This window comes from Sorex araneus, chromosome 5 (genome assembly GCF_027595985.1).
Source record: "Sorex araneus isolate mSorAra2 chromosome 5, mSorAra2.pri, whole genome shotgun sequence".
In the NCBI taxonomy this organism is placed as follows: Eukaryota; Metazoa; Chordata; class Mammalia; order Eulipotyphla; family Soricidae; genus Sorex; species Sorex araneus.
Genome location: NC_073306.1, coordinates 49,515,121 through 49,538,796, shown reverse-complemented (window position 1 = coordinate 49,538,796; position 23,676 = coordinate 49,515,121). Strand labels below are relative to the sequence as shown.

Below are 23,676 nucleotides of genomic sequence, written 5' to 3'. Positions count from 1 at the left end.
ACCTGGTCTAGAGAGAGACTATAATTTCTTCTTTAAAATCTGGAATCAAGGAAAAGAAAACCTTTTGAGTTTTAAAGCCAAGCAGCTTGGAAATCTAGAATCAATTATGCTCTCAAATGCCTTCATGACTCAGTTATTCCTTCTAATAAATCATGCCTTGCTCTCTTTCATGTTGTTGTATTTAAGGAGTGAGGCAGAACTTCCCCACCCGCTACCCAACCCTTTTCATCATCTGGCTAACATAACTAGTGAAATTGAACTAATAGGTGGGATTTAGGATTTAAGACTTTGTTACTTTCTTCTCCTGATTTGCTTTGGTTTCTTAGATTTTTTTTTGGGGGGGGGGGGTCACACCCAGCGATGCTCAGGGGTTACTCCTGGCTTTGCACTCAGGAATTACTCCTGGCGGTGCTTGGGGGACCATATGGGATGCCGGGGATCGAACCCGGGTTGGCCGAGTGCAAGGCAAACGCCCTACCCACTGTGCTATCGCTCCGGCCCCTGGTTTCTTAGTTCTATGGGAAATACCTTAATATAATATCAAGCCCAGACAAATTTTTCAAGAATTAGTATTAGAAATAGACCCTCATCAAAAGTTTTGTATCATAATGAGTACTGTTGTCACTGAGGATCATGTGTGCCTGTTGTTTTGTTAACATCTTTTACTGTGTATGACTTCTGAGGGAACAGAGAATTCGCAGGGCTTAATCTTCTTGTTGTCATTCCCTGCTCTTGTACAGTCTCTCTCTCTCTCTCCCTCCCTCTCTCTCTCTCTCTCTCTCTCTCTCTCTCTCTCTCTCTCTCTCTCTCTCTCCCTTTCTCTCTCTCTCTCTCTCTCTCTCTCTCTCTCTTAGCTTTTAGTATACCTAAAATTTGTGTGGTTATATTTAAATAACTAATCACACTAGTGTTGGAATATTTGTATTGCAAAACACCTTGCAAAACTTTTGCCTGTCAAAGTACATTTTATTTTCAATTTGTATATATTAAAAGATCTTTTTGTGTAGTTTTTACTGCAGGGGGCCCTACCTGGTGGTGCTGGTGGGGAGCACCAGAACCATACCCACTGATTGAGTGTGGGGTGGGGGGGCAAATCCAAATCACACTCCTCAACACGAGGCAGGTGCTTTACCATTGCCACTGTACCTCCTGCCCTAAGCACTCCTTTGTAAAGATCTGAATGGACTGGGATAAGAGCTTGGAATTAGGAACTTAAAAAAATATTATTTTAGGTGCCGTGATTTACAGTACTGTTTACAGTACTGTCTCATTCATGAGACATTCTAACACTACAGCCTCCGCTAGAGTGTCCACCTCCCCTCACAATTGTCCCATTATCCTCTTCCCTTCCCTGTGGTAACTTCCTGCTAAGGACCAGTTCTCAGTTTCTGTTGCCTTTGGGTATTTGTTACACCCTTACTGTGTTTCTTTATATCCCACAAATGAGAATTAGGAACTTTTTAATAGTCGAATTGTCAGAATACTGGGCCAGAATGATAGTACAGTGGGTAGGGCCCTTTGCCTTACACACAGCTGACCTGGGTTTGATCCCTGACATCCCATATGTCGCCCCTCTACCCCACCCCAGGACTGCCAGGAGTAATTCCTGAGTGCAAAGCCAGGAGTAACCCCTGAACACTGTGACCCAAAAAACCAAATAAACAAACAAAAAACAAAGAAATGAGAGCCTGATTTGGACTCTCTTTTAAAATTAAATAAATAAATAAAACAAATTGGCAGAATGCTATCCTTTATTCAATTAATGAACAAACAAGCAAAAAACCTGATGAACTAGAAGAATGAACTTTTGAATATGTGAAAAATTATACCTTTAAATCCATGTCAAAGAGGCAGACTGCGGGTAAGGGAGGGAACTTGGGGACATTGGTAGTAGAAGGAAGTTAACACTGGTGGCGAGATTGATGTTGGAGCGTTGTACGCCTGAAACTCAGCGATGAATAACTATGCAAATCACGGTGCCTTAATTTTAATACAAATACATAAAAATAAAATTAAAACCGCAAAAAAATTATGTCTCTGAGTTACTGCAATGGTGCACTTTGTATTCTGATTGGTTTGTGTGTGTTTCTGTTTAATATAAATAAGTTCAGAGGATATTAGGTGTGTGAGATTACATCTCAGCTAGAACAAGGCTGGGAAACTTTAGGATTTTTTCTTTTTGTGGGGATGGGGAAAATCTGGCAGTGTTCTTGGCTTACTCCTAGCACTGTGCTCCGGTGTCACTCCTGATGGGGCTTAGAGTGCCACATGTGGTGCTGGGCATTTGAACTAGGGCACATATAAGGCAAATCCCTTATTCTGTACTATCTCACAGCCCCTAGGCTTTTTTCCCCCTACTGTGCATTTTTATGCCTTTATAGTTCTTAGTAGTGCTAGGCATCTGCTCCATGAGTTAGTTTCTATTTGAGGAAGTCATTTGGTTTTTGTTTGGTACAGATGAATACTACATAGAGAGGCAAGAGAAAGGGGAAAAAAAGACAATTTTTTAAGTTTATAGGGATGTATATTAAGAATTTTAAAGACTCTCCAAACAGATGTAGAAGGGTGGGGAAACAGCAGTTTTGAAGCCTTTCAACTATGGCATTTTCTTCTAATGAAAACAGCTTAAAAGCTGTTATTTTGTTTGTTGCAGTATTTTGCCGTCAGACAACTTAGCACATTTTTAAATATGGTGAGATTTAAATTTTCTCTATTACTCTCCCCCCACCCTGTTCATTTTAAAGGCATTTTTAGTCCTGGTCTAGATAGTTTTGGGTCTCAGAATAAACACCAAAACATTTCTTATGTAGATGGTAATGACAGCATCTTTTTTGACCTTTCTCTCCATTTATTTTCTGCAGATTAATGAAAATATTTTCTTTCTCATTTAAGTAGAAACCTTTGAAATAGTACCTTCTTTTTCCAGTTCTTCATGAGTGACCTTTAATTCTTTATTTTTGTATTTTCCAGTACATTTTTATACCTGAAATTCCTGGTGGTATGGGCACTTGTCCTCCTGGCAGATTTTGTTCTGGAGTTCAGATTTGAATACCTGTGGCCATTCTGGCTTTTCATCAGAAGCGTCTATGATTCCTTCAGATACCAGGGACTGGTATGTTTATTAATATTTTTTTAAATACAATGGATTTTGTTACCATTCTTAGAAAAGCATCAATAACTGATAGTGAAACCAAAATTAATTGTTATGAGCAATTCTTAGAGTACTGTTTTAGGTAGAACTAATAGAGTCTGTGACTGGAAACTTCCCTGTAAGGCTATTTTATCTAAATTCACTAATCAAATCATGGTGCTCCCTCCTTTTCCAAGAAAAAAGGAGAGAGAGGGACTTTGGGAGTGAGAGAAAAATAGAAGCAGTAATAATTGCCTACTCCTACTCTCTAGTATTTCTCTCCTGTGTAGTGATTGTGTTAAAGTTTAAACAGTACTTCTCAAACTTTTGGGTTTTGTTTTTGTTTTTTCCATTTTGGATCACACCCAGCAGTGCTCAGGGGTTACTCCTGGCTCTGCACTCAGGAATTCCTCCTGACGGTGCTCGGGGAACCATATGGGATGCTGGGAATCAAACCCGGATCGGCCGCGTGCAAGGCAAATGCCCTACCCACTGTGCTACCACTCAAGCCTCTCAAACTTTTTGGTTTTAAGGCCCTTCTACACTCTCAAAAAATTGAGGTCACCACATAGGTTTTTTTTTTAATGTAAGTTATCTCTGTTCATATTTAGTTATCAGAAATTAAACTAAAATTGTAATTTGCGGGGCTGGAGTGATAGCACAGCAGGTAGGGCGTTTGCCTTGCACGCGGCCGACCCGGGTTCAAATCCCAGCATCCCATATGGTCCCCTGAGCACCGCCAGGGGTGATTCCTGAGTGCATGAGCCAGGAGTGACCCCTGTGCATTGCTGGGTATGACCCAAAAAGCAAAAAAATAAATAAATAAAATAAAAAAATAAAATTGTAATTTGCTTAGAAATAACAGTAACAAGGAGAGAGCTTAGAGACTTGGGCACATCCTTGAATTAGAGACATGTTTATTTTTATTTATTTGGCCTCCCAGAAGGGTTCAGTGGACCAGGGCCCACCCACAACAGCACCTTGTCAACTGAGCCAGTGGTTTAATACAAGGGTCAGAGGCTGTGGCACTGCTCAGGCCCTGTGGACCACCAGGCTAATCTAGCAGTACTTAGGAGTCACTAAGGCCATATCCAGTGATCTTTGGGGTCTGCTAAGGCCACACTTGGCAGTGCTGGGGGTGAGGGCATGTAGTGCCAGGGGGTGAATCCTTGACCCTCCACATACAGGCAAATGCTGTATTGCTAAACTATATCTCTGACTAAATTCCCCAATTGGAACCCAGACAAATTTGGGTTGGAACAAATTGTAGCATTACATGATCCCCACCTCCTGGCACTGCTGGATATAGCCCTGGAGGGCCCCAAGCTCTACCAGTTGTGGCCCTGGTGGCCTCCTGGTCTGGTTGTAAAGTGTCATTAGGAGTGGACCCAGGTCTAAGTACTCCTTCAGAGAAATCATACTCCAAATAGCCATAGCAAACTTACTGCCTGTTAGTACAAATTCCTTTTTCTATTTCTTTTCTGTATGTGTATATGTGTGTCAGAGATCACACCTAGCCTAGTGAGGCATGTGTCCTCCCTCTACCATTGAGCTCCCTCCCCAGCCCTGCAAATCACATTTTGCAGGGGACAGGTTTCCTAAATAGTATTCAGAGAGCCCAGTGACGCTTCACCCAGTGTAGATCTGAAGACTCAGTACTCAAACCTGGCAGGCCAGATGTTAATAGGGTTATCCTGGAGGTGCTTGTGGGTCATCAGGACTGTACGCAGAGTGCTTAGAGGGGTGGGGTGTCACACAGTGCTGAGGATTGAACTTGGAGTTTCTTCATGCAAAACATGTGCCCTGGCCTTTTGAGCTGTCTTGTAGGCCTTCAGATAACTTTTTTTTTCTTTTTGGGTCACACTTGGCAATGCACAGAGGTCACTCCTGGCTCTGCACTCAGGAACTACTCCTGGCGGTGCTCAGGGGACCATATGAGATGCTGGGAATCGAACCCAGGTCAGCCGTGTGCAAAGCAAACGCCCTACCCACTGTGCTATCGCTCCAGCCCCGCCTTCAGATAACTTTTTTTTTCCTTTTTGGGTCACACTCAGCGATGCTCAGGGGTTACTCCTGGCTCTGAACTCAGGAACTACTCCTGGCAATGCTTGGGGGACCATATGGGATGTCGGGGATTGAACCCGGGTCAGCTGTATGCAAGGCAAATGCCCTACCCACTGTACTATTACTCCGGCCCCTCAGATAACTTTTTTAAAGAGAAAAATAACTTAAAACAATGATTAGAAGACTAGCTACATTTTTGAAAATCTTTCAAAGGTATAACTTAATGAAAGACAACTGGATTCTCACCTACTTCTGAACTCTTGATTGCAGTCACACATTATGTAACTTCTAGAAACTACTGTATTTTTGAGTAAATGAGCAAGAAAAAGGGTAGATAACATATTAGCAATATTATGAAAAGAGTTTTGACTTGGAAGACTCCTGAAAAGATATTAGAGCCTCAGTGATCCACAATTTTGGAGAAGTAACAGATAAACCATAGATCAGTGATCATAGGTCTGACCTTGTTCCCATGATGAGCTTTGGTGTGGTTTTGCTCCGTAGCCACAGTTTAAACCTGTGCTGGTGCCTTGGTTATGGCAAATGTGGCCTGGTGGGGTTTTTTTTGGTTTTGGTTTTGGTTTTGCTTTTTGGGTCACACCCAGTCATACTCATGGGTTACTCCTGACTGTGCTCTCAGGAATTACTCCTGGTGTGCTTGGGAGACTATGCCAGGATTAAACCTAGGTCGGCCGCATGCAAAGCAACATGGCCAAAAAGCAAAGCAAATGTCTACCTGCTGTACTGTCGCTCTGGCCTGACCCGGTGTTTTTGTGATAGCAAATCTGTGCTTTGAAAATATGGTTTCAAACTTATGTTTTATTGATAATTGTTAGTAGCAGTGTATTTAGAGGAAGATTCCATTATTAAAATTATTAACATTATTAGAATTGTTACTCATAGAGTGATTCATCTGTACTTGAACAGTCTGTCCTTTAAGAATGAGGCTCTTTAGAAATGTTTTCTGATAGAAGAGTCTTGTGTTTTAGCATCCTAGTTCTTTTAGGTATTCAACCTATGGAGTTCAAATAATTTCATTGTGAACCAACCTCAATCTGGTCTAGGTTTTTTTGAGTTGAAGCCATAAGTAGTACTAGTCAACATTAAATTAACAAATTAATTACTTTTTACATGGTTGATTTTAAATATTTTAGATAGCCTGTTTTTATGTGCTTTGTAGTTACTATGTCTCATGTTTTAGAGGATTTGTTTAGCTTGCTTTTAATAATCTGTTTGAAATTAACAAGTTCTAAGGTGTGTTTTTCCCCCCTTTAGGCCTTCTCAGTATTTTTTGTTTGTGTAGCATTCACATCGAATATAATTTGTCTGCTGTTCATTCCCATACAATGGCTTTTTTTTGCTGCTAGCACATATGTATGGGTTCAGTACGTATGGCACACAGGTAAGTTTTAACGGTTTCTTAAGATGTATGGAAATCTTAGATGAAAACCTTTTTACTGTCATAATTTCTTTTCAAACTAGATTATAACATAGTATCTTTAAAATGTACTTTTCAATGATGAATTTAGAATCTGAGCATTTATACTTTGATATTTCATTTTTAAATATTTCAGTTAGCAACTGTCATTATGAAGATGCCTATTTTGAGGGTGAGGGGTTGTTGAGGTAATTTCTGTTTAGGTAATCTTTGAAGCTAGTCATGTGCCAAATAGGAAAAATATTCATGGACTTTCAGCATTGAAAGGAATGTCCAAGGTCTTTAGTTGAATCCTTATTTGGTACAAGAATTTCCATAGCATCCCTAGGGAATGGTGATTTTTCTCTCTATGGAAAACCTACAGTGACAGGGAACTTACTACTGTTCCTTTGGGGCAGCTAAAATAGAAAGTTCTTCCTGCAGTGCCAGCATTTTTCTTCTTAAGCTTTTGACCCCACATGTCTGTTTTTGGAGTTCACTGATCTTTCAGTGGGTTTAATAGGCTTCCTCCAGAAGAACATCTAAAATTTGAAGGGCTCTGTATACTATTTTCTGAAGCAAACCTGTGGCTCCTGCATTGAAATACATGGAATGAGATGATCTCTAATCCATGTTAATAATTTAGCAATTTAAAGATACTGTCATAGGCTCTGAAGTCGTATTTAGCAGAATATCTCAGTTTCTCAGCTTTTCCTTATATGTTATTTTTAACTTTTTTTTTTTTGCTTTTTGGGTCACACCCAGTAATGCACAGGGGTCACTCCTGGCTCATGCACTCAGGAATCACCCCTGGTGGTGCTCAGGGGACCATATGGGATGCTGGGACTTGAACCCGGGTCAGCCACGTGCAAGACAAACGCCCTACCCGCTGTGCTATCACTCCAGCCCCTATTTTGAACTTTTTGACCATCTAGTTTTTGTTCGGCCTTTTTTGTTTTTTTGTTTTTTGCTTTTTGTTTTTGGTCCACACCCAGCAGTGCTCAGGCTCTACTCCTAACTGTTCAGTGGCGCTCAGAAGAAACATCAGGTCCCGAACCTGGAACCCTCCATGCAGCACATGCACTCAGCCTGTTAAACTGTGTTGTTTCAGATATCCCTCATTCTTTTTTTTTTTTTTTGCGTCACACCTGGTGATGCACAGGGGCTACTCCTGGCTCTGCACTCAGGAATTACTCCTGGCAGTGCTCAGGGGACCATTTGGGATGCTGGGAATCGAACCTGGGTCGGCCACGTGCAAGACAAAAACGCCCTACCCGCTGTGCTATTGCTCCAGCCCAGATATCCCTAATTCTTAATGACGGTTAACCAGATGTTTAAATAGTTCTTTTAACCAAAATGTGCTAATTCAGGTGTGTTCTGACTAGAGTAGAGTTGCACAGTCACCTCCCTTCTCTGTAGAGCCTTGGTTCTGCCATTTCAAACAGACGGGATCCTTTTGGGAGCTGGGAGCACATTTGACTCTGTGCTCACAGGCCACTCCTGACTTTGTGCTCAGGGACCATACCTGGTTGTTGCCTGCGGGCTCTTGGTGGTGCCAGGATTTGAGTCAGGTTTATGCCCACAGTCACGCTCCGTAACAAATTTCTTAGCCTTTGTACTCCCTCTCTGCCCTGAGATGAGATATTTTTATAGCTTCAGCCAGTGAAAGCCAGAATGTGGGATGCATAGATAGGTAGTACTCATTCCCAGAATGTCATAGTTGTATGGAATTTGATTCTTAGGCCCAGTTGTAGTGTAAGAGGATGATATTAGCCTATGTAGGAAACACAAATCAAATCTGTTAAAGTGTCTTCTATAAACTAGATTTTTTTTTTGGGTCTTTCTCATATCTGTCCCTACTTCTTTGGAGGGGGCACACCTGGCTGTGCTTACTCTTGGCTCTATGTCGAGGGATCACTCTTGGTGGGCATGGGGCACTATATGTGGTATGTTGTGGTACTGGGGACCAAACCCCAATCAGACTTGTACAAGGCAAGCACTGTAACCCACTGTACTGTGTCTTCGGCCCCCTCTGACTTTATTTGTAAGTTAGCATGATGGACTAAGGAGTCTGCTTTTCTCTAATTAGTAATTCTTTCTATCTCAGTTTTTGTTTTGTTTGGGGGGCACAACTGATCATGCTCAGGGTTTATTCCTGGCTCTATGCTCAGGGATCTGAGCTCATGGTGGGATTGATGACACCATATGCAGTTCTAGAGATTGAACCCAAGTCTGCTGTATATAAGGCAAGAGACCCACTTACCCATCTTACCCACTACTGTATCTCCAATTCAACATATTTCAGTTTTTACTTGTAACTCCTTTTCCTGGACCGTAGTTTCTAGTGAGTTGCCATTTACACTTCTTATTCTCTTTAGGTTTGTTTCTTATCTTATTCCAGTATAAAGATGGAATAATTTAAATAATGTATGAGAGACTTCCAACCTAGATAATCCATGACTCTGATGAACTGTGATGATCCCATAAATTACTTTAATAACGTCTTAGTAGTTGAGAGAAAACTGCTTGTGCTATTAATAGAATCTTTTGGAAATGAGTTCAGTGAACAGTAATGAAGCTAATGTCATAAATGATTCTGGCTTCTCTTTAGACTTAAGCTCAGAAATGCATGTTGGAATAGCTCAGTTGTGAAATATGTTTTAATTTGAGATGATTACTACTCAAAAATAATTGCATTCTTACTGGGCTCACCAAATATGAGTGTAATTTATATAACTTGGGATTGATTTCTAGTTGTTAAAGTTATTCTTCTTTAAAATGAAATAGAAAATGGAAATATGAGTTGCCACAGAACAAAACTTATTTTGTCTTAAAATTTTTTGGGGGGAGCCATGCCTAACTTTACTCACGGCTTACTCCATTTCCTGTGCTCCTGGTGGTGCTTGGGGTAGTATATGGGGTTCCCAGAATTGAGCCCAGATTGGCTTTACACTCTGTACTATATTTCCAGCCCTTGTCTTAACTTTTTATTTTTTTACCTTGCTGTGAAGCAGGGTAAAAATGATGCAAACTGTATGTACAACATGACTATTAGTGTTTGACAAAAGTTTAGTTTGGTTTTCTTGATAAGTATAGAAATTTAATTTTTCCCAGTTTTTCTGTAATGTGCTTATTAAATTATAAATTTAGAAAATATTGTAGGAAATAGGTGTTACTAATACTAATGTTTGAAAAAAATACATTTTGAGATTTTGAAAATGCATGATTCTGTGGTTTGCTTTTTGTTTGTCTACATTGTAAAAATATCTTTTTCATTGTTGTTTGTTTTTGTATGTTATGTAAGAATGGTTGCATTCATTAGATCTTCCTGTTTTCTTACCTTAAAGCTACTTAGGTTCTCCTTAGAAGCAGGCTCAGGTTTTTTGTTGTTGTTTGTTTGTTTGTTTGTTTTTGGTGGGGTAGAGGGAAGGATGGGACACTCCAGGCTGTGCTCAGGTTTTACTTCTGATTCCTGGTTCTAGGCTGAAAGATCTCTCCTGGCAGTACTCAGGGGGTCATAAGTGGTGCCTGGTATAGAGCCTGGGGCCATGTGCAAGGCAAGTGGATTAATCCCTGTACTACCTTTCTGACCTCAGAAGCAGACTGTCTTAATATGCACTCAGTTTGTGTATCTCTGGGCCTGACTTTACTGTTTAATAAAGTGACTTTAAAGATGGACTTCCTCACTTTATTATATTTTATGATTTTTCTTTTGTTTCATCCCAGAGATCATTATCAAAAAGTCATTTAGAACTCAGGTACTTTGATATTTCTTTCCTTGTCTTTTATAACTTGCTTACATTTTACAGTCTCACAAAATTGTCCCAATTAATTTTATTGCCAAGCATGGGAATAACTTGACTGTATTACTTCTTTGTAAATTTGGGGGGGAGTGGAGTTATGGGGCCACACCTATTGGTGCTCAGGGCTTACTCCTAATGTGCTCAGGGGCCACTCTTTGCAGCACTTTTGGGGATCATATGTGGTGCCAGGGGTTGAAACAGAATTGGCCCCTATCCTTTAAATTTTTACCTTATCTTTTAACTTATCTGACAAGTTGAAAATGGAGCCTTAGGTTAGGGAATGTGGTTCAGTGGTAGTACGCTTAACTAGTATCATGAGGCTCTGAATTTAATCCCCAGAACCATTTTTAAAAAGAGAACAAAATAGGACCAGAGTGATAGTACAGCGGGGGTAGGGCATTTGATTTGCAGGTGGTCGATCCAAGTTTAATTTCCGACTACCCAAGTTTAATCCCCGGTGTCCCAAATGTTACCCAAACCCACCAGAATTGATCCCTGAGCACAGAGCCAGGAATAAGTCCTGAACACCACCGGGTGTGGCTCAAAAACAGAAAAAAAGGGAGGGGGGTGGGAGGGGGGAAGGAGGAGAAAGAAGTACTGAAAGAAGGGGGGAGGGGAGGGAGGGAGGGAGGGAGTCTTGGTTTTAAAGTTTGTATCTCTCCAGTCACTATGAAGTTGAGCTTCTAAATGTTTTATAGACATCTATGATTTTTCTTTCATGATCTGCAAATTATTTTCTTCAGTTGCTTTTTATTCATTTGTAGGAGCTTCTTGTATGCTAGTGCTGATTCCTTTTACATATATTCTGAATATTTTCTGCGAGTATGTCATATATTTTTGTCTATGGTGCCACGGTACCTTAATGTCATATAAAAGCTTTCAGTTTGGATCAGATTGCTTTTGAATTTGTTGGAAAGTCTTGGGCTGGAGAGATAGTATAGTGGGTAGGGCACTTGCCTTGCACACACTGACCTGAGTTTGATCCTTGGCATGCCATATGGTTGCCTGAGCCCTGCCAAAAGTAATTCCTGAGTGCAGAGCTTAGAGTAATCCTGGAGTGTTGCTGGGTGTGGCCCCCTAAAAAATTAGTTTGAAAGTCTTAATGAAAGTTCCTGTAGTCAAACCAGTCTCCCAAATAACCCATCTGTTATGTTAGTGTGTCATTGATGCTTGTCTCTCTGCTCCTTCCCACAGAAAGGGGAGTCTGTTTGCCTACAGTGTCCCTCTGGATACTCTTTGTTTATATCGAAGCAGCAATTAGATTTAAAGATCTCAAAAATTTTCATGTAGACCTTTGTCGTCCATTTGCTGCTCATTGGTGAGTATTATACGTATTCTTGATCTGTAATTCATTTTCAGTGTAGAGGTAAGTTGAATTGTAACTTTATTTTTATAAGAGATTTGATACGAACCCAGAAAAGAACATAATATGGTAGTAAAGAGCATGCATTTTCTTTCTTTTTTTTTTAATTTTAATTTTACTCTTTAATTAGTGAATCACCATGAGGGTACAGATACAGATTCACACATTTTTGAGCTTTTTTTTCCCTCATACAATGTTCGCAAACACATCCCTCCACCAGTGCCCATTCTCCACCACCAATAAACCCAGTATTCCTCCCACCTCCCAATCCCATCTCCCCCCCAACCCCACCCTGCCTCTGTGGCAGGGTATTCCCTTTTGGTCTCTCTCTCTCCAACTGGGTGTTGTGGTTTGCAATAGGGGTATTGAGTGGCCATTATGTTCAGTCTCTGGTCTACTTTCAGCACGCATCTCCTTTCCTACTCAGGATCTCCAACCACATTTTACTTGGTGTCCCCTTCTCTGTCTGAGCTGCCTTTTTCCCCAGCATGTGAGACCAGCTTCCAAGCCAAGGAGCATGCATTTTCTTTGCAGAAAGATGAGTGTTTGAATTTTGGAGCTGTCTCTTAAATTCTCTGTTGGCTTGGGCATGTTACTTTTTCTAAATTGTAGTTCTCATACCTGTAATATTTGAGACCTGTCTGGTTTAGTTGTGGGAAAGATGAATTGAGAAGTGTGTAGTACAATGCTAAACACATAAGTGTCTGATAAATACTACATGCTTTTATTATAATCACATAGTGATTCTTAAAAGTCTTAGTGAAATGTACATCAATTTCATAAGCTTTGGTAAAATTAGAATTTTCTTAGCCTAATTCCAAGAGTTATTAATTTTAAAAGAAATGTTAAGTCTCCCTGTGAAATATAAATGATATAAGATATTATTTAACCTTAATAATTACCTTTTTTGGGGGGGATCACACTTGGCGATGCACAGAGGTTACTCCTGGCTTTGCACTCAGGAATTACTCCTGGCTGTGCTCAGGGGACCATATGGGTTGCTGGGGATCGAACCTGGGTCTCCCACGTGCAAGGAAAATGCCCTACCCACTGTGCTATCGCTCCAGCCCCAATAATTAATTAATTTTTTTTTTTTTTGGTTTCTGGGTCACACCTGGCGATGCACAAGGGTTACTCCTGGCTCTTCACTCAGGAATTACCCCTGGCGGTGCTCAGAGGACCATATGGGATGCTGGGATTAGAACCCGGGTCGGCCGCGTGCAAGGCAAACGCCCTACCTGCTGTGCTATTGCTCCAGCCCCCAAATTTTTTAAACGTTAGTTTTATTTATTGATTTTGGGGCCATACCTGGCAGTATTCAGGGGTTATTCCTGGCTTTATGCACAGGGATCACTCCTGGTGGTGCTCCAGGGACCATATGAGATGCCAAGGACCAAACCCAGGCCAGATAAGTGTCTTATTCACATTATTATCTCTCTGACACCATAGTTTTATATATATATTTTTTAAGGATTTTGGTGCCACACCTGGCTGTGTTTAAGGGATACTTCCAGCTCTTGGTGGTGCTCCGGGGACCATGTGGTGTGCCAGGGACTGACCCAGGGTCTCCTGCATGCAAAGCATATGCTCAGCTATTGAACTATTTCTCTGGTCCTGAAACATGTTTTGTTTTTGTAGTTTGCTCTTTTGGTTTTTGGGCCACACCTGGCTCGCTCAGGGTTTACTCCTGTCTCTGTACTCAGGGGCATGCAAGGCAAATGCCTTAAGCCCTGTACTTCTTTGTTTTTGTGATGGAGTGGGGGGGGGAGGTGTGGAGCACACCCCATAGTACTCAGACTTATTCCTGGCTCTGCGCTTAGGGATCACTCCTGGTGGACTCAGGGCCATACGTGGTGCTGGGGATCCACCCAGGGTTGGCTTGTGCAAGACAAGCAGCCCACCTGCTGTATTATTATCTTGGCTCTTCCTCTGAAACAGTTTTTAAAATGAGTTAATTCTTTTTGATACTTGTTGTGGAAATTGCCACTTGCAAACAAATTTTTTTGTCTATTTTGAGGGGGCCACACCCTATGGTGCTCAGGGTTTACTAGGCCTTGATATGTAAATTTTTATTAATTATTATTATTATGGTTTGGGGGCCACACCTGGTAGTGACCAGGTTCTATGCCTGGCTTTTGCTGGTGCACCTGACACTTGAGGGTGCGTGGGGACCGTATGCCTAGAGTCTGGTATGGCCTAGGATCTGACCCCTTGCACTGGGGTCAGCTATTGCAAAACTTAACTCCTTTCCCTGAACTATGAATTTTTTAATACATAATCTTTGCTAAAATGTATGGTAAAAACCAGATAAATGGGAATCAAGTAAAATAGTATTTATTATTAATATTTTGCTGTGGCTAGAACCTGGAACCTCATACATTTTTGAGGCGTGCACACTACTACTGGAGCCACATCCTTTACCCCCTAAAATAGTTAAAATTCTGGGGCAGAAAGAGAAGTATGGGTCAGTTGCTTGCCTTGCATGTGGCCAACCAAGGTTCAATCCGCAGCACCCCATATGGTTTCCAGAGCACCATATGATCGCTAACCACCGAACAAAGAATAACCCCTGAGCATTGCTGAGTGTGGCCCCAAAACAAAACCATTTTTAATTCTTATCACAAACAGTAGAATTGAGTAAGCTGATCACTAAAACCATTTAAAATTATAGTTCAGCTACATTTAGACTAATCACAATTGATATATTTTAATGTTAATGTAATTAAGAGTATAGATAGTGTTTTCAGAGGCTTTAAAACTATATTAGAGTTACTGATGAATTGAATAAAAATATATCAATATTTTAACCTAGAGATTGGAGTTGTAAGGAAAGCTGTTTTAATTTGATGCACTAATGGTAGCAGATATTTACATTATTCTTGCATTTACGTATGACAATGTTTACAAACATTTTTCAGGAATAGCTGGTGATAGTATGCCTTAGACAGCAAGAAGATAAAGTTAGTCACCTAAATTTGATCCTGTCTTCTGGGGCCGGAGCAATAGTACAGCAGGTAGGGCGTTTGCCTTGCACGAGGCCGACCGGGGTTTGATCCCCGGTATCCCATATGCTCCCCCAAGCACTGCCAGAAGTAATTCCTGAGTGCAAAGCCAGGAGTAACCCTCGGGCATCGCTGGGTGTGACCCAAAAAGAAAAAAATTTATCCTGCCTTCTAGTATTAAAAATTAGATGAAATCCTTTGCTGCTTAACACTTACAATATTGATTGTGACTGTCCCTCTAAAAGTCTTCTCTCTGCTTCTATCAAAAGCCTTGGAATTAGGGATGTTTTTCAGCAGTAGAGCACATTCTTTGTATCTGTGAGGTCCTGGGTTCATTCCCTGGAACCAGAGAAAGACCAAACCCAAACCATAAGCAGATGCCTAAACTCTAATGCCTAGGATGATGTAATGTTAATGTAACACAGTAGCCGCTGTACCTGGTAGTAGCTGTGGTGTCCTCTTACAGTCCAGCAGTCCTGCTGTTCCCTAGGAGTTTGTTCTGTGTGCATGTTCCTCTTGATTTCCACAGCAGATACCAATACAGTATGAGTCGACTTAATGTTCAACTGCAATAATCATCTAGAATTAAATTTTGTTTCAGTCATAGGTGTCCTTGTGCTTTTGTTGTATATGTTTTCAAGTTGGTAGTTACTAATTAGATTATCTTTTTTTTAGTATTGGGTACCCTGTGGTGACTTTGGGCTTTGGCTTCAAAAGTTATGTAAGCTACAAAATGCGGTTAAGGAAACAAAAGGAAGTGCAAAAAGAGAATGAATTTTACATGCAGCTTCTTCAACAGGCCCTTCCACCAGAGCAACAGATGCTGCAGAAACAAGAAAAGGAGGCTGAGGAAGGTAGGTCTTTACTCTAACACTGTCATCTCAATAGATACTGTCTCTCAGTAGAACTTTTTTTCCAGAAAAGTTGCTAGATCTTTAAAAAGTTGCTAGATTTTCTTCTTTTCTTTTTCTTTCTTTAGCCATTTAGGAGAACTGCTTTGTTTGATTGTGATTTTTTAAATTTTGTTTTTGGAACATATCTGGTGATGCTCAGTGGTTTTCTCCTCGCTTTGCACTCAGGAATTATTCCTTGTGGTGTTTGAAGCATCATGTGGGATGCTGGGGGATTGAACCCTGGTTGACTGTATGCAAGGCAAGCACCCTCCTTGCTGTCCTATCTCTCCAGCCCCTGTTTCATTCAAGTTTATATCAACTATGGGTGATGTTTTCTACGTACTATCTGAAGACCATGTGTTTTTAAATATGTTTATGTTTTATGGCTCATTTTAATATTTTTTATAACATTTTAAAACATTTTTCAGCTAACAAAACTATATATATGTGAGTTTGTAATTTTAGCAAGCCAAGAGCCAAGGCATAAATAAGCTTGTGATATGGAAACAATTCTATAATTGTTTTATTAGTCAAAATTATTTTAGACATGTTTTGCTAGGTTTGAGTTGGAACTTTGAACTATGTTTTTAGTTGAATTTTGAATAATCTTAATCTCTAATTGACACAGAATATCTCTTCTATTTGAATAGACTTATATTGAAATATATTTGATTTTTGATAAATTGTGTAGATCTGATACAAAGAGAATCTTTATAAATGACAGCAAATGGTATAAATTTCTTTTTCTTTTTGTTTCTTTTGGGGTGGGGGGGACACACCTAGTGGTACTCATTACTTACTCCTGATTCTGTGCTCAGGGATCACTCCTGGCAGTGCTTGGGGGAATCATTTATGAACTGGGGTTGGCTGCGTGCATGGCAAGAGCCTTTCCTCCCTTCTATCTCTTCAACCCCTATATTAATTTTCTTTTTCTTTTTTTTTTTTTTTTTTTTTTTGCTTTTTGGGTCACACCCAGCGATGCTCAGGGGTTAGTCCTGGCTTTGCACTCAGGAATTACTCCTGGCGGTGCTTGGGGGACCATATGGGATGCCGGGGATCGAACCTGGGTCGGCCGCATGCAAGGCAAACACCCTACCCACTGTGCTATCTCCGGCCCCCTATATTAATTTTCTTAACACCAGAGCCAACAAAGGAGAGATAGCCTACATCCAGTATCACTCCTCTTTTGTTTAACCTCTTAGTAAAGTTTTAACAATTTGTGAATCCACGCTTTTTTTTTTGGTTTTGTTTTTTTGTCTTTAAGCCACACCTGGCTGTGCTCAGAGCTTACACCTGGCTCTGCACTCTGGGATCATTTCTGGTGGCCTTGGGGAACTATATGGGTGCTGGAGATTAAACCTGGGTTAGATGTGTGCAAGGCAAGCACACTGTCTGCTGCTATACTATCTCTCCAGTCCCAACAGTTTTGCTTTTCTTTTCTTTTTGGCATGGCGAGGAGTGGCGACACTCAATGGTGCTCAGGGCTTATTCCGGGTTATGTACTCTGGGATCTCCCCTGGCAGGGCTTAGAGGATCATATGTGGTCATGGTGATTAAATCCAGGTCAGCTGCAGCCAAGGCAAGCACCTTATCTGCTGTACTCTCTCCACCCCCCAGTCGAGGTATCTTTTGAAACATGGCCTCTCAGGAGTATATCCTGCCTGTGTCTTCTCACTGAAGTGATAGACAAAGTTTATTTGATGGGTATGTGAAGTATGAATAAATTATAAAATCCTCTTTTTTGCGGGGGCCCCCTCATTAGTGCTCAGAGGGCCTGAGGCTATGTAAGTCCCACCCAGTGGTGCCTGGAAGCCTCCAGGACCACACACCACACTCCATCCTGGTCAGGGGACCTGCAGGGTACCAGAGATCAGACATGGGCCTTAGCCATGTAAAGCATGCATCCCTGAACCCTGAGCTTCCTATTTTATTTTTAAGGTTAAAATTTTAATAACTTGGTCCTTATAAATGATAGCAATTTTCTAAATGTGTAGTTTCTCAAATTTATTTTGATTTATTTATTGAAGTTTGAAATAATGTATAATTTCTGTTTTTAAGTGAGTTTGCATATCAATGTGACAATTTGTTAAATTCATTTACTCTGTTTTTGTACATTTAAATATTCCGGTGTGGATTTTTTGTTTGTTGGCTTGTTTTTGGTATTGTAGCTGCCAAAGGATTACCTGATATGGAGTCTTCAATCCTTATACACCACAATGGAGGTATCCCAGCCAATAAAAAACTCTCTACAACTTTGCCAGAGATAGAATATCGAGAAAAAGGGAAAGAAAAGGACAAGGATGCCAAAAAACATAACCTTGGAATAAATAACAACAATATTCTACAACCAGTAGACTCTAAAATACAAGAAATTGAGTATATGGAAAACCATATAAATAGTAAAAGATTAAATAATGATCTTGTGGGAAGTACAGAAAATCTCTTGAAAGAGGACTCATGCACTGCTTCTTCAAAAAATTACAAAAATGCCAGTGGAGTTGTAAACTCCTCACCTCGAAGTCACAGCGCCACAAATGGGAGCATTCCTTCCTCATCTAGTAAAAATGAGAAGAAGCAGAAATGCACTAGCAAGAGCCCAAGTGCACACAAGGACTTAATGGAAAACTGTATTCCTAATAACCAGCTAAGCAAACCAGATGCATTGGTAAGGTAAGTATGCATGCTTTGTCTTTACCAACACCTTCCAAGTGACTTCAGTTTTGTAAAGCAAATACTTCCCTAGGGGACTGTAGGATCCTTTGTGATTAGATACTATGACTGATAATTCTTTGGGTCCTGACATTTTAATGTTACTTCTTATGGGGTTGTTGTCTACCTTGTGCTGTTATCTTGAAGCATTGACTTCAATTCTTTCCAGTGTTCTAAGAGGTGATACTTCATATTCACAGATTTACGTGTAACTTGATTTTTCTAGTGCTATTGAGAGAGGTGTTTCTTTAGCCTGTCCTCTTCTTTTGGCATGGATTTGAAAATAAATTGTGTCCTATTCATGTCTCTTATCAGACAGATACAAAGGAAGTGGGTGGTAGAGAAAGTTGTCCAGACCTTGTGAGTGTGTGCATCTGTTTTCATTTTTTTGAAAAATGTTAATAAATTCCCCCAAATAACTCTGGAAATGGTAGGTTTGAAAAATAATATCTTGAGGTTAGAGAGTGAGTACTGCTGGTAGGGTGCTTGCCTTTTAAGCAGCAAACCTGAATTCGACCTCCTACACCGTATATGGTCTCCTGAGCTTAGGCATAAGCCCTGAGCAGAGCCAGTGTGGTCCAAAAACAACAAACAAAAGAAAAAAAAAGAGGTAATCTCTTTCTTAAAAATTTTTGGTCGGCGTTATGCCTGTTATGCATGATGTTATCCATGCAGTGTTAGACATGTATTTTCATCACAAATGTTCCTTTTCTCATTTTTAACTTGAAAGAATATCATTACATATCACTTGACTGGCTTAGAGTTAATTTTGTTGTTTCATGGATCACTTCCGGCAGTGCTTTGGGTATCATATGTAATGCTATGGTTGGAACAGAATTAGCTGCATGTTAGGCAAACCCATATTCTCTGTCCAGCACAAGTCTGGGTCTTATGACACAATCTCATAGATATGTCTTAAGATGTGCCAGATGTGATGTTAATTGACTCTGTTACCAGGTCTGCCTTTAGAGAAGTTCAGGGACTTAAATGGACAGTTTTCTGGTACCTTAGGTGATGATGTGAGTTCATTATCCTTGTGCCTACAGCTGATGGAATGCCTCTTCTCTGATGTGTTATTCTGCCTTGATCTGAAGGGCCACAAAGTATCACACTGTTTAGGGAAATACTTGTCAAATATCTAAATTCAAAATATTGAAATAACTTAATAAATTCCGATAGGATTATTTTCCACTTATAATATAAAAAATAAGGGTACTGGAAAGATAGTATAGTGAGTAAGGTGCTTGCTGTACATGCATCTGGCCCAGGTTTGAACCCTGAACACTGTATGGGTCTCTAAGCCCTGTCAGGAGTGATCCCTAGTACAGAGCCGTATTAAGCCCTCAGCATTGTTGGGTTTGCCCCCACCAAAAATAAAACAACAAGGAAAAATAAATAGGGAATACTTTTTTTGTTTGTTTTTTACTTCTCTCTCTATATATTTATATATATATATGTTTTTCATTATTATGGTAGTTTAGGCAACATGCATACAGTAGTATTAATCACTGTATCACTGTCATCCCGTTGCTCATCAATTGGCTCGAGCAGGCACCAGTAACATCTCCATTGTGAGACTTGTTACTGTTTTTGGCATATAGAATACGCCACGGGTAGCTTGTCAGGCTCTGCCGTGTGGTTGAGATACTCTCAGTAGCTTGCCGGGCTCTCCGAGAGGGAATTAATGTTAATGCAAGGGAGAAATTTTAAATAAATTGTTCCATTAGTTGTAAATTGGTAGTTCCAATTAGTAAATTAATACAAATTTTAAAATTTTCTTTTTGGTTTTTGGCCCACATATAGCTGCTGTGTGCAGGCTTATTCCTGGCTCTGCACTCGAGGTTCACTCCTGGTGGGGTTCACCATATGTGGTGCTGGGGTTGAACCTAGGTCAGTGTGTGCAGGCAAATACCTTATCTGCCTTAGTAGCTCTCCAACCTCACGTCATCATTTTTTGAGGATGTGAGAGTGAACTGGCTGTAATATGTTGTCCCACTGATGATCAGGGTTGATTTGGCTGACCTGGCTGATTAGGTGGCTGTCCCCATACTCCCTCCATCCTTACTGTGCTTCCCTGCAGAAGCTGTGACTTCAGTTGAAGAAGATGGCCTTTCCTGAATAGGGACAGCCCATTTTTTAGGGAGAGGGTATATAGGTAGCCATACTCCCTTATTTGAACTTCTAGACAAGCTCTTAAAATCATGGTTTTGGACCATATCGAACAGTGTGGTAAAGTATTCATGTGTTCATGATGTACTGTTTCATGAGGAAAATAGAAGACAGTTTTTCCCCTAATATATATAGAAATTTAATTTAAATAGAAAAGAAACCAATGGGCTGGAGAGATAGTATAGAGGGTAAGGCTCTTGCCTTGCACATGGCCAATCTGGTTTGAGCGTTTTTGTTTTTGTTTTTTTCTCCTCTAACTAGACTTTAAAGGCAGTGGGCAGGAGCTGAATCTCTTCTTTTTATATATAAATATGAAATTTAAGTGTTTGGTGAGTGTTTGTTAAATTAATGAATGACTTACAGGCAAAGAACCAAGTGGAGAAGGGTCTGACTTCCCCAGACATCCAAAGGGTGAGTGGGCGGGCAGGAGAAGGTACTGGATAGATTGCAATAGTTAAGGGAAAATGGAGGAAGAGGGGAACCTGTAACAATTATTTTCAGTAGGAACCTTTCCAGGGCAGATTTTGGAATTTGCAAGTCCTCTTTGATTTGAGAAATACATAACTAACAATTATCATATTTAAGCACTAGATTTTTGAATTTTTTATCCAAGATGTTTAAAAACAGACATGATTTTTGGCCAAAATTTTTTTTCTTCTGACATGAGAAAAATTCTGAGAGCTTGTTTGGAGGTTCTAGCAGTGGAGCACAGCTACTCACATGTCCTTGACTGAAGAATGGTCCATCTCTATTCAGGGAAGGCCATCCTCTTCGACCGAGGGACTGTGGGTGTAGCTTTGGGAGGGATGCACACTGGAGCAAAGAGGGAGGAAGGGGACACTCCCCAGCCCCAGCCAGCCAAATCAGCTGAATCAACCCTGGCAATCAGTGTGGTGACAGATGTCACAGCCAGCTCACCCTCACGTCCTGACATGGAAAAAGTTCTGACAAGAACAAAAAAATGCAGTGAGGAACATCAATTATTGTAACTAAATGCTGGGCTAGAAAAAAATACTATAAATTAAAATGATGTGTACTTAGTGTTTTTCCTCATTGGCCAATTTAAAAATAATTGAAGTGTGAAAAATTGGGGCTGGAGAGAGCCTTACATGCAGCCAACCTGGATTTGATCTCCAGCAACTCATGTGATTCTCTGAGCCAGTAGTATGCCCGAGCATAGCAGGGTGTGAAAAAAAAAAGGTGAAAAATTTTAATTGAGGTTGATAAAGGGAAAAATAATCTAACACAATTAGCTGCTAAAATTGTCTTGTATATCCTTTTTGTTGTGGGTGGAGTATGTGGGAAGCCATAGTGTGCACCCCTGCTTGTTGGTGAAGCGCCCTGGGCGATCAGGACTGGCAGGAGAGCCTGTGCATGGTGAGGATATGATAGTACGCCAGTCTCTCTGAAGCATCCAACAAGCGGCTTCTGGAGACCCACGTGATTGGCACAGTTTGGGGTTTGTCCTTACCACGTAGGTTTTCAGAGAGCCATGATTCTTGGGCTGAAGCAAGGTTATGCTCTTTATGGGAAAAGGAAAGGTCATCCCTAATCACTTGAGTTTCCTTACTTCATTGTCCAGTATTGCAGAATTACAGGAGAGGATGAGAAGTGAATTAGTTTTATTTAAGAAACATGGTAGAGGGGCTGGAGTGATAGCACAGCGGGAAGGGCGTTTGCCTTGCACGCGACCGACCCAGGTTCAAATCCCAGCATCCCATATGGTCCCCTGAGCAACACCAGGGGTGATTCCTGAGTGCATGAGCCAGGAGTGACCCCTGTGCATTGCTGGGTGTGACCTAAAAAAGCAAAAAAAAAAAAAAAAAAAGAAACATGGTAGAGGAGGCGGGGGATGTGGGGAGAGAGAGAAGAGTCCCTTAAGGTAAATAAATTTGTTACATATTCAGACAAAGTAAGGGATATGAGGGATCCAGAATGGAGTTTGCAGGAGTTGCTTTTGCAAATCTGTATGTATAGGCCACTTCAAGCTGCCTTGATCAGGGCTTTCTGTGTATATAATAGTCTGTTGCTAGGACATTGTAAAACAAGAAAGGACTTCTAATTCTGGTGGTCTTTGTTCAGTCTTAACAGGGCCTTTGTTCCTGCTGAATGTTTCTTGATGGGTCCTGGCCTTAGAATTTGAGCTGGATCTCTAGCATTCAGTTTAGGGCCAGGAATAGAAACTATCTTTTAGATCATATATTGGTTTTATGGCTTCCTGAAATTTGTTACTAAGCCCCCAAGCCCCTTCATATTCACTATGTAGTTGTGGTCAGAGTAGTGTTTGTGTAGTTTTTGTATTTTACTTTTTTCTTTTCTTTGTTTTTGGGCCATACCTGGCAGTGCTCAGGGTTTATTCCTGGGTCTATGCCCAGGGATCATTCATGGTGGGACTCCGGGGACCCTGTGTGGTTCTGGAGACCAAATCTAGGTCGGCCATGTGCAGGGCAAGTGCCTTACCAGCTATATTGCCTCACCAGCCTTAAGTCCTGGTTTGGTTTGGTTTTTTAATGTAAGTTATATCAAAATCATTTTCCGAACTTTAGATTTGGTGTGGAATATTCCGTAGTTGGTCTGTGCAATCATTTAATAGTCTTAAGATCAAGCAGATCAGGGTGTGATACCTAAGCCACTTTCCTGCAGTTTCAAGGCCTGTAAGCAAAAGAGCCAACAGTTTTGTTTGCACTTGGCACAAAGTTCCCTCTCAAATATAGTCCAAGACTGTGAGGTTTCTTGTTGGTGATTGTTAACTTGTTTTCAGTTTCCTGGTTAAGGGAGAGAATTTAAAACTTTGAGTACAAAATGTAAAGTGATCCTTATTCTGTAGAGAAGTTGAAGTTAAAATTCATCTTGGTTTATTTCCATTCTACTTTCCGCATCTAAGAAGATTCATTTTAAAGTAATTTTTAGGACTTAGTCCTAATTATTTAAAAGTTGAATTCTGCCTGGTGTGAAGAAGAGTCATAAAGAAAATCTGGGGGCTGGGAGATTATATAGCAAATAGATTCCCAGGAGGTTTCATTCCCAGAACCACAGTGTCCCTTGAACATCTCCTGGTACAGCTCTGGAGGCCCCCAAGCACCTCAGGGCTGGGCAGCATCATATCCTCAGGCCTTTACATTTAAT

The 23,676-nt window shown here is 40.6% G+C and overlaps 1 protein-coding gene across 1 annotated transcript in view; it reads left to right on the top strand.

Moving 5' to 3' along the window:
* The window catches only part of MACO1 (macoilin 1), a 78,777-nt gene that overhangs the window by 17,907 nt on the left and 37,194 nt on the right, over positions 1–23,676 (top strand). Inside the window, exons 2-6 of the mRNA XM_055139124.1 lie at positions 2,971–3,112; positions 6,470–6,596; positions 11,609–11,732; positions 15,455–15,633; positions 17,841–18,342. Of these exons, the coding sequence (XP_054995099.1) occupies positions 2,971–3,112; positions 6,470–6,596; positions 11,609–11,732; positions 15,455–15,633; positions 17,841–18,342 (1,074 nt within the window). The remainder of the gene's footprint in view (positions 1–2,970; positions 3,113–6,469; positions 6,597–11,608; positions 11,733–15,454; positions 15,634–17,840; positions 18,343–23,676) is intronic.